Below are 12,016 nucleotides of genomic sequence, written 5' to 3'. Positions count from 1 at the left end.
GTACCATTCAAGTGAAATAATGTATAGTATGGATCTTATACATGTATTCAAATGTATGCTAAGTTATAAAACTTAACTTTTATCCACACGAAATGGTTATAAACAATAAGCAATAAAGAGCCAGTAGGGGATGCTGCATTAGTTTCACCCTGAAGAACTGCCAACTTAATGTGTTGGACGAGTTTGGGCTTCCCTGTTATTCTGGGGACTTTGGCACATTGTCAGGTCCATTACGGCAAATTGGCTTCAGGGGACGGGTCAGTTGACAATCTCAGTGAATGGCAGACAGTGATTATTGACCTGTTGCAGCATGATGTCATTTTAAGTACTTAAGAGGGGCTAAACTTTGTCCCAGTCCAGAGTTGCCTGAGGAGAGAGTAATCAACTGGGTGTGGGGAAGCACACAACCAGACAGCTGAGCACCTCAATGGTGGATGTTTCTTTGTGGCTTGTTGTGAGAAGAGAGGCGATGCGTTCATTGCATACATCTAAACAGATGTATGCTAATCTCAGGTTTTATCTTCTAAAATCAAACAGCACATCTAAAGGAAGATATCGATCCATCCAAATGAGAGAAAAGCTATTTTCTTTACTTATCTTAACCCAGAATTCTCATACATTTGTGTTTGTGACCTTTCTTTTTATTGCAGCACCAATGGCACAATGTGCCTGAAAAATAAATAATAACCCACTTTAAATAAATAAATTGTAGCATCATTGTTTTTAAGATGGGATGACTTTTCAACACAGAGGCGGGTACACTATTAAGCATCCACCTTTATGTTTATGAAATGATATATGAAATTAAATTGATCTTTTGATCGATCAATTTCTTATGAAAATGGTGCAAAAAGGCCTCTTTATTTTGGTGCATAGCAGGACCAATATGAAGAAACAGTACCCTTCCTGATACTTAAACAATATTAAAACTTGTTATCTGCGGTGTTATTTTCACTGGCTTTTATACTCTCCCTGTGGCATTTTTGTCTTCGGTGTTTTTACGTGTCTCTGTCTGTTCTTATTTCTATCACCCTTTCAAGCTCAAGTATACATGTTTGCATATTTAAGATGGGTTTTTTTTCAGTCACTGATGGGCAGCCAAAAGGCTAGCCCTGACGCGAGAAGATAGGGCTGTGGAGGATGATGAATGGGGCTGTTTGAGAATGCAACTCAGTTCACCCTCACTCGATGCTCTGTCTGTTTCCACGCAAGATGTAATGAAAGAGCAGGCAATAAAAAAAGTTAACAAAGATTCAGATTCTCAGTTTCTCAGACAATAATTGAATCCTCTGCCTAATTACTCTTTAGAGAATATCCAACAAAAATTGGATTGCCCTCTAAAAAAGAACCTGCTGTGCTTTTCAATGAGCCAGTTTTGTTTGTTTAACACATCACACACATGTGTGTGGACTGTGTCTAAAAGACTCTGCATAGAAAAACAGACACATCCAAAGCTGGGCTCAAACTAGAAGATACTGGCACGTTTAAGTACCACAGAACCAAGATGGACTCTGGGTTCATGATTAGAAATAATTTAGAGATGCACTGATTAGAATTTACTGGCTGCCAATTTCTGCTTTTCTTTGAGGTCTAATTTGGATTTTGGATCACTTCAAGTCTTAAACGTACAAAGTAATTTGTGTGATGTTAATATTAAAGGTTCCCTGTTACCTGAAAATGGAGAGATCATGAGATAACCCCCACTTATGCATAAAGCATTAAATCTTTCTGTAAGTATCAACAGTGACCTCAGTCACAGTAATGTTGACATTAATTTAAACAAAAATGGTTCAACAACATTTTATAAAATAAGATGAAACATGAATCATTTTTAAGAAACCTCTATAAATAGCTTTATAGAGCCAATACACTGAAAGGTCATTTGAACTAAATCGTAAAATCCAGTTGGCCAGCTGAAATGAGAAAGAGAGCAAAAAGCTTTTTTCAATCAAAATATCCAAAAACAAGTCCGGTGCTACTGTCAGTTAATTGAATAAACAAATAAATGAGCTCATTGTGGACACTGTCACATTCATAGTGCTCTCTTTGGTTCTTTTGCAACTTTTCATACATGTATACAAACCCTATTACTGCGACTCGAGAGCAGGGTCTCTCTAACCTTCTGTCCGATTGAGTTTGCAGGTCCGGCAGAAGAATATAATGAGGTTTTCACTCGGAGAAACTCAAGTTTAAAAAAGTGCAGGAGGGATGGCAGAGGGGGACGTCGGTGGGTGTGACACAGAGAAAGAAGGTGAACGAAAGAGAAAAGGCACTCACTGATAATGTATGAGCTGTCTGCTGTGCTCCATGGTGGGGGATGAGGGGTGGAGAGTGCAGCGGTGCATTTAAAAAGAAGATTATCATGTCAGAATATGGTGATACCTCACCAAACACTGATTTTTATTCGTTATAGGTCTTCCCTGCCTGCCTTGATGTTAACACCCAAAAAGAGAGGACGCCTATTGTAGCTTGTAGCTTCATATGAATTATGAGAACAGGAATTGTTTTTTATGTATTTTATAACTCTATAAACATCTTTCAGAGAGATCCACGGCGACTCTTAAAGAGGCTGCAATTGATATTTTCTCTATAGTTGTTACTATTACTCAAGAACTGTAATTAACATTTTATCATGCAGTTTATTATACTATTACACATCCAGGCAATTCCATATTTAGTGCATTGAGTTATGGTCTATTCCCTCCACAAACCGATAGTGATGGAGCCTCTCAGGGTTCTGTGTCTTGCTCAGAGACACTTCAGTAGTTAAGTGGTTGAGAAGATTGAACTTGCAATTAGGCATAAACCTGCCCTAACACCTAATCTCATCTGCACACTGTGGAAAGACAAAAAGATGGGAGCCTTCAGCAGAGACTCAGTGGAGAAACTAAACCTAGAGCTGCAGTTCCTCCTTAACTTTATGTACCGCTGTAGAGAGTCTCAGCTCATTATTCAGTTGTACGTGTTCAAAACTTTACTGTTTTGGCTCTCTCTCACTGCTCTAATAGCATCATTTTACACCTCAGCGGGCAGCTCTGTAACTTACAAAGAGGAAGAGTCTAAAATAACCCACCTTCTCAGCAGAAAAAATCAGGAAGAGATACAAATACACACCAACTTGGTAAGTATAGTTGTGCACTTTGAAGCTAAAGAGTCACTTATTTCCCTCAGAAATGGAAAAGACCACAAACATCGAGGCTTTACTGTGATATTGATCTTATACAAAGAAACAAAGGTACGTTCATTAAGGTACAAATAGTTGCTATAGATCTCAGTTTGAATCTAGGTTGATTAAATGAGCCACCACATCTTACATAAAGTGAAATGCTTTATAGTCTTGGTTAATGTATAGATCTAAGTATCATTATGGTTATTTAATTTCTCTTTGGGGTCAATAAAGTTCTTTTGAATTTGAATTGAATTTGAAAATACCTGTAAACCTGCTGTGAGATTTATTTACTTCCTCATAGAGATGCTGAATGTTACTCAGAATCAATAAGTGAAACTATGAATTAAATCTTTCATTAAATGATGTTCAGAAAGCTTTGGGATTGACATTGATGGATTAGAAAACTGGGACTGAGAAAGAAACTCAATACAACGTTCCTGTTTCATCCAATGCTCCACCAAGGTACCATCTACACAAAACAAAAAGAAATAAGCAAACATTTTTTTGTTTTCTTCTGAGGTATAATGAATGCAACATGAGCGTTCATTAAACCTCACAAATTAGGTGCTGATAAAGATGAAAGAAACAGAGAATCCTCCCCCTCTATGACGACTGCTACAAATCTGTCAATGTGATCATTCAAAACAGCCTAGGAAAGGTAAATATATTGGAGTATGTACAAACACAAAGAAGCAAATTATTATGAAGTGGAACAATACGTTCAACTTTACTAATAAAAATCTGAGAAGTGTGGCCTGAATTTTTAAAGACAGGTTAGGAAGAATTGCATTGTCAGCCAAAAACTGTCCATTTTATTTTGTTCAGCTTTCTAATGCCCCTGTCAAAAACAAATAATTTTTCCAAATCTTTCATAATAACCGATTAGTGTCTGTTTTGATTAATAGTTCTCACTCAAATCTTTCATTGTGTCTGTAAATTTACTGGGTTTAAATAGGCTTATTATTATTACTAAACTGTATTATTACGTGTTAGCTTGAAAAAATAGTAAAAGGATGCTCTGTTTTATTTTTTACTTATTTCTTATTTATTGTTCTATCAATCAATGAAATTTTATTTGTATAGCACATTTCAGCAACAAGGCAGTTGAAAGTGCTTTACATCATAAAAACTAAAATCAACAATTGAAACATTACGTTTTTCCAAGTGCCATCATTACACATCAAAATGTTGGTTAGTTAGATAATAATTTAGATGTGATTTTGATTTACTATATTGCTGCCAGCTTGGTTAGAATTTTCCTGAATCCTGAATACAGATTTACTCCCTTTAGTCTGATAAGCCTAAATGAAACCCAGTGTAACAAACTACCTGCGGACGTTACCTGGTTGATAAATAAAGCCCACCTACGTGTCATAAAATCTCCTTTTAAATTCAGCTGTTCTAAAGGCATCTAAGGTTTGTAAGAGAACATTAGAGAACAAACAGGAACCACAGCAGGCAGGTCAAAAAAAGTTGTGAAGAAGGTTAAAGCAGGGATAGACATGTTATAAAATTATCCCAAAGCTTGGGGAAAAGCTTTGGGATAATTTTATCATAAGCTTGGGATAAAATTTACCAATAAACAGGTGAAGTTGTTTATTTTTCACCTGAAAGTGGGAAGAATGTACTAAAACGTACCTAAAAGGGCTAAAACGTACCAGCTATCATGTGACCATTTATCTTGAGGAACAACTGAAATCCGAGGCTCAAGTAGGAGAATCTGTTGATAGAACAACTATAAATATGTCTCTTCAAATCTGGCCTTAATGGAAGACTTAAAACAAGAAAGCTATGGACCTTACCAAGCTCCGCCCACAACCGACCCACGTGACTGCAAGTCTCACAAACCCAACTAACAAGTTCATGCCATCATCTGGGAGGAGGTTACTGGTTTCTCAGTCACAAGCTGGTTGCAAACCTGAGGCCAGCAGGTGTCAGTCAGTTATGGTAGATCTGAAATTTGCGTGTGTTTGTGAGATGGCCACGCACGTGACCACGTAGAATGGGCATCAGCCAATGAAAAGCGGCCCCTCTGGTAAGGTCCATTGCGAAATGAAAACCACAAGCTGCAGTTTGACGATCCAAAGTGGACAAGCAGGGCCTGGCCTTGGCTTGACAGTATAGGCAAATGCTAAAATCGCCAGGAGTTTGGGGGACGCCATAAAAACAGACAAGAAAAAAAAAATCCTTTAACTATATTTTTAAGCTAACACGTAATAATACAGTTTAGTAATAATAATAATCAGAACTAATTTAGCTGCATAGCAAAAAATATTAAATACTGTATCTACAGATAATGACACTCTGCTTAGGTCCCCCCTCCTTCTCTACTAGTTGGTTTGTTCCGGCAACGCACCTCTCCGCACGCGCTGTTCAGGCAGTCGCGCTCCGGGTGGGTGAGTTTTGTAACGGAAGTGACGTCAGAAAGCATCATGACGAAACGCCGCAAATTGTCTGGTCCGGTGCCCAAAGAAGAAAAAACAGAAAGAAGAAAAAACAGAAAGAAAAGAGAAAAGAAGGCGAAGAAAAACGTGACAGGAGTAGAGGTACTAATACTAATGTGAGGAAATTACCTGTTGCCTTAGTTGTTTAGAAGAGTGTAGCGTAGCAGCAAGGCTAACTAGCCAAACACGGAGCTAATCAATATTAAGCCTAGACAGTGTTTCCAGATAGCTTTCATTCAGCTGTCAACTCAAATTACACATTTTCATATTAACACACAGGCCTAAACAGAGACACCTGGTTAAAGTGACGCATTTTGTTTGCATTAAGTTGTAAGTCTGCCAAAATATTTAAAATGCAAATGTCATCTTCAAAAGATACAACTATCTTTCTAGGTCTTTCCAAGCTTTCCTTCTTGCAAAAAATTGGATCCAGAATCAGAAATACTTTTGTAATGAAGACTGAAGCTGGTTCAGTTGTGGATAAACAATCACTCCAGGGTGTCGGGTTAGAACAGCTGATATATATGTTCAGGTGAGTTAGTGAAAGAAGAGAATGTTCAAGTCCAGAATTGAGCTTTACTTGGGTTTTAATTAGCTCTGGAGGTTCAGCTATACATATAAGAGCACAGGTGTGTGTGTGGCGTGTGTGTGGTTTCCTATAAAGATAAACAAATACAAATTATGAGAATTTGTCTGTAAACCCTTTCACAAATAAACCTAATTTCCACAAATGAATAAATGTGTTAATGTCTGACTATGAGAATGTAAATAATAATTATGCATACATAGTAATAATAAACCCTGCAAATAATAGTGTCACACGGTAAACATACAAGAGAAATAACGCATTTCAATTGCACATGGTAACACAAATAACAGTTGCAACTAATTAACCGAGCTTAATAGCTTAATGCTAAACGGCTAACTTTTAGCTCTCAACAATACAAGTAAAATACAGCAAGCGACTATAATACTCAACGGGACAAAGCACAACTACAGCTCTTAGACATTTACGAAACCGAACTAATCAGCAACAGTATTACTTACATTCAATGGACGCACACAATAGAAAGAAGTTATGAACGAAGTCAGCCTTGAGAACCGCAACACTCTACTCAGATCCATAAACAAGCTGTAACAAAAATGAACATGAAGCCACCCAGTGGCTGAAATAAATTACTGCACCTAAAATACTTTGACGAAGAAAACCTAAACTAGAGGGCTGAAAACAAATAATTAACAGTCTTTTGTACAACTTTGATGGACATTTTATTTATCCCATTACATTTATTTTTTAAAATGTAACTGACAAACTAAATATTGCCAAAAATACTGTAAATGTAACTTTATTTCTTATTCTATTAGAGAATAAGAAATAAAGAATAAAAACTAAATTATTTCTATATTGTTTACCCTAACACAACAAACATGGAAGAAGCTGCTCTGGTGACACCAAAGCTGAACATTGTGGGCTGCATGCAGCTCTTTATTTAACCATATAGCCAGATCACTCTTATTTTCTAACATTTTCCTCACTATCTGTCGACGTCCATAAAATTCAGCTGCGTCTCACTTCTCTGGAAGTCGGTTACTGAGGGGTTAACAGTTTAATAATGTAATTGTTTCTGGGTTAAGTGTGGTGTGAAAAGAGGTAATAATCGTTTTTTTTAGAGTTGACTAAGATTAAGTTTTGGCTTGCAGCCAGCCATTGCCCTGGGTTGACTGTTTAAAAAAAGCTAATTAAACCTACATGAAAGCCCTTCCTCAGGAGAAAGGAAGATTAAACATCCTAAAGAGTAGGACTAGAACAGCACAACTCAAATGAGCATAGACAATGTGATGCATGTAAAAAAAGGGAATCCTGTATAATTATTTTGAAAACAATAATAACTGATTAGTGTCTGTTTTGATTAATTATCTGACATCATGATACTAGAAATAAACCACTTTTTCTGCTAAATTTATAAAGATGTGCTTAGTTAACTCCTAATTTACAAACGAATAAGAATGTGAGATGCTTTTTTAGAGTGTTAACCAGACGCTCCATTAAGACACACACATAGTCACCCCTGCGGCTGCAGCTTCCTCTTCGCCAGACTTGAATTACTAAAAACAGAACATGCGATGGTCTTGTTGCGGAGAGGGAACCAGCTGCACGCTCATCCAAACCTCTTCCCTGTTTCTTTTATGGAACAACCCAGTGCACCACTGTCCACCCCTGCCACATGATGACATTTGGTACAACCCACTGGAGCTTCTCTGTCTGGTTTGTCACTGACTCAGTAGTACCACAGCAGCCAGCCAAACAGCATCTTGATCACAAACACACGCACAGACACACACGCACTCACCCCAAGAGCGAAAACATAAGAAGAGTTTCGAGATAAAAGCAAAGAAATCCCTTGGCTTGTTCCTCTACTCTGCTTTTCATTGCTTTGCCTCCCTGATATGACCCTGTTCAGTCCAAGATGTGAGTATTCAGTCAGACCTCTTTATCTCTGTGCATGCATGTGTTAGTGAATGTTTGCATGGTGCGGTGTGCTTTTTAAAATTTTCTCTACATCTCCCTCAGCGCGGTAGTCCATTCAGCTTGTAGTTTTTGTTACCCCTGTATTTCTTCCTAAAATATTTTTCCCTTATGATTATTCTTTTTATCATTCTCATCGCATGTTCAGAACACGCACAGACAGATTAATTTAGGAGAAATCTGCTGGTAAAATATAAAGCTATACTTAACTTATTTTGCACTGAGACAGTGTTGTTTTATGTTCCTTTACTTCCTCTACATCAGAGGTGAGAAGTAGTTGAAGTGTAACTATTTGTAACACTGCCAAGGTCAGAACCTGGTCTCAGACTGTGAAGGCTTGTGGGATCAAAACCTCTGTCAGCCTAATTTTGTCATGCTCCCGCTCTTTAGTGAAGGAACAAACCTGCATTTTTGTCTGTTGTTGTTCTGCTGTAAAGTGAATGTCACCCTTAAAATCAACCCTTAATAAGATTACTTTCCCCGGCATGCAGGAGCAGCAGCTCTACTCTGTACTTTGAAGCGGACGCAGACACCACAGTCTTCTCCCAAAAGCTGTTTTTTGGGGGGGTTTTTTAGAGGATTGAGGCAAGTTCAGTGCAGACTTAACAGTGAAACAGAGATTCATATTTGGCTGTTTCAGAGTTATTTTTTGAGATGAGCATTGGTGGCATAGCTCAACATTGGACACCTCTGGATATCCTGCACAATATGAATGTTTTTGCTTCCATTTCTCTGAATCTGACAGCTTTTTTCTTCACATAACACATAAACCTTCATTATCTTTTCTCTATCTTTCTTTTGTCTCTGATGAATATCATATATTGACATTACTGCCTGTAGTTGCACTGCAAAGCCATCAGTATGGAAATTAAATTCTTTATAGCTGGCTCTTGACGCAAAGCCTGATCAGGTCCGTAGCATCGCAAAAAGGTATGGAGTAGATCAAGTCAGCAAGAAGCGTGAATGCTATGAAACAATGTTTAAATGTAGACAACCAGACTAAAAAATAATAGATCGACTTTGCAGCAGTTGCAAACAATAAACAAACTATAGTCTTGCTTGTATAATCTCAAAAAAGCACACTGTATTATTACAACAGCAACAACTAAATAATTAACACAATATGTTGATGAACTGATCAAATTAACATACTGGGGGGGGTAAAATACATGCAGAAAAGAAAATAAGGGTTCTGTTCTGCACAGTCATATAAACATATCATCAGAAAACACTTTGCACTGCTCTATTTGTAAATACATGTTGTTCAGATAAATAAAATGAGCAATACATGGAATCAGATCTAAAAAGTCTATTAAAAATTGCAGAAGAACATGAAAAAACACCAAAATGACAAAAAGTGATTCTAAGGGTGGTTCTGATAGTGAGTCCTATGGATTCTGGGGTTCTCTCCTGGTATCAGGCATACTTCTGCTGTCCAGAACCAACGATGTGAGGCTAATTGGCAGCTCCAAGTCATCCTGAGGTGTTAGTGTGTGGGTTTGTCTTGTGTTTGTTGGCCCAGTAATAGACTGGTGACCTGTCCATAGGGGTGCACCGCTTCTTGTTCAAATTCTGCTGGGGGTGTCTTCATCCTCGCCTCAATCCTAAGCACGATTCAGCAGTTCTAGAGAACAGGCAGACAAAAAGTTAAAATGATCTCAATGGGCATTAACTAAAACCACTTGATGATTACTTTACCAAGTAAATTAATTGACTTAGATGTGGGTTTTTGAAGAGATGTTAATTAAACAGAAGTACTGCATTTTTAAAGATATTTTATTTTCAATTATCTGAGTAGCTGTCACATTCTCAAACATGTGAAATATCTGCTGAAATGACATCAAAGTTGAACTAAATTAAATTGATAAATAATTTAAAATGGGATTTTAGGCGCTGCATAAAAATGTCAAAAACAGGAATGGGTGAGAGAAGCTGCCCTATCACTTTTTTTTATCTGATTGGAACATTATCCCTCCTCCAAAAAGTGTCGAGCTTCAGATTTCTACATACATTAATGGCTTGCTTTAATAATAATTTCTGAGAGTAGCAGAGAATTTAAGGGCCATCTCTCAGGGTAGCTGCTTGGTGACTGTCTTTTGGAGAAACTGCTGAGATTTTGAATAAGAAAATGTTTATTTTGTTGTTATTTGTATGATTTTGTTTCCAGTAAGATTAGGTCAGCTTTGACTTTGTGCCTGCATGAGGGATCAGTCTGGCTCCAGGCCTGTTATAAAGCAAAGTGACAGGCTGTAAGCTGTAGCAGAGGATTTATAATTCATTATGGCTGATTGAATGTGACCTCTGTGTGTCATTTAATCCAGTTTTATCAACTAAACTTAAACATCAGATTATAGTTATGTCAGTTTTATGTCTGTTTTTAAAATATTAGCTCCAAAGCATTGCCCAGAAGTAGTTAATTACCTATTTTACAACGTTCTTATGACCTGTAATAGTGATCACTACTTCCTGAAGTTTTTACATTTTGACACTTTAAAGCCACATACTAGTATACTGACATTAGGATATTCAAAGTAGCAATTGTAATGAGGGGGGAATGATAGGATTCTCATCCAAACTTTGACTAGACCATTCCAGAACATAAATGTGTTTTTTGATAAACAAAAACACATTTATGTTGAGCAATAAGCAGCTGAGGCTGAAATATTGCTCACCACCATCAGTGTGTGCATGAATTACTGATTTAAATGTGAAGAGCTTTGGAGTCCTCTGACTTGATAAAACACTATGTAAGTACAGGCCATTTACCATTTGGACTTTTGAAGGCAAATGGTTGAACTCATCTTTATTTAGGGTATCAGAGGTAAGAGGCTGAAAACATATGTACGGTGCACTTTTTCTGATTTTTATTTGTCAAATAGTTTCAATATTTTTCCCTTCCACTAAATAATAATCCACTACTTTGGTTTGTGTATCATAAAAAATATGCTGAAGTCCGTGGTTGTACTGAAGCACAAGGTGAAAAAGCTTAGAGTACGAACACTTTTGATCAGGCCCATGTATAATTATCAATGTCATCAAAAGGAAGATTTTCTTTTGGAACATTAAATCCAACCATCAAATTCATTTGTAAGATTATAAGGTTTTGATGGAGTTCTAAGGTTGTGCCATTTTTATTATAGAAAGCAATTTTATTGATCTTCCAAGCATAAACTATGCGATCAATACATTTCATGATTTATATGTTTTCTGTTTCTTTGTATACTCTGTTACCCTCAGAATTAAAGGGCCCAAAAATTTAGCATTTTGTTCTCTTTTCCTCTCCACTTTGTCAATATGTACTTGGTATGTTTTCTATAAAAACAACCATCTATCTCCGCTATCATCCTTTTAGTTCTTCTCTAAATCAACACACACTAGAAATAGTGAGAATTTAGTGACGACTGTAACTTCATTAATAAAAACAAGGCAGCGCACATAACATCCATTGACAGCATTATATCTTTTGTGCTGTCTCTTTATTTGAGTTGTAATAAAAGAGGCAAATACCATTTAGCTTATTTATCCGTGTGTCACCAACATAAATCTGGGGAAAAACAACTTGTATGTGTGTCTGTCGGTCTGTGTGTGTCTTATATGTGAAGTCTGCTCTGGTGATGCTAATTATGGCGTGTAGGATTCTGTTTACGAATAGGCACGCTGATTACCACCTGAGGTTTTGCTCCCGTTGAGAGAGACAACTGTGCTCAGCAGCATCCTGGTATCTTGTCCTGTTTAATGGCTTCATCATGCAGTCAATCACACCGTCTTTGCGTTTCTTAGTAAATGCATCATAAAACATCAGAAAGTTTTGTTTTCCATGCTTGATTTGTGATTTTCCTGTGCAGGATGAAATACGCAGAGTTAAAATATGCATGT

The 12,016-nt window shown here is 37.1% G+C and overlaps 1 protein-coding gene across 5 annotated transcripts in view; it reads left to right on the top strand.

The window, feature by feature from the left end:
* The first annotated feature begins 403 nt into the window (after positions 1 to 403).
* LOC114143606 (heterogeneous nuclear ribonucleoprotein C-like) overlaps positions 404 to 12,016 on the top strand; it is a 49,564-nt gene continuing 37,951 nt past the window's right edge. Inside the window, exons 1-2 of one of the 5 annotated variants that reach the window (XM_028015809.1) lie at positions 3,707 to 3,827; positions 5,482 to 5,715. Coding sequence is in view for 2 of the 5 variants with exons in the window: in XM_028015808.1 (XP_027871609.1) it covers positions 8,062 to 8,083 (22 nt within the window). In the remaining 3 variants the exon portion in view is untranslated. Of the gene's footprint in view, positions 499 to 3,706; positions 3,828 to 5,481; positions 5,716 to 7,885; positions 8,084 to 12,016 lie in introns of those variants that run through there. The other 4 variants (XM_028015810.1, XM_028015812.1, XM_028015808.1 and 1 more) reach the window with 4 other exon arrangements.

The sequence above is a fragment of the Xiphophorus couchianus genome, chromosome 4 (genome assembly GCF_001444195.1).
Source record: "Xiphophorus couchianus chromosome 4, X_couchianus-1.0, whole genome shotgun sequence".
In the NCBI taxonomy this organism is placed as follows: Eukaryota; Metazoa; Chordata; class Actinopteri; order Cyprinodontiformes; family Poeciliidae; genus Xiphophorus; species Xiphophorus couchianus.
This window is presented reverse-complemented; position numbering and strand designations above follow the sequence as displayed.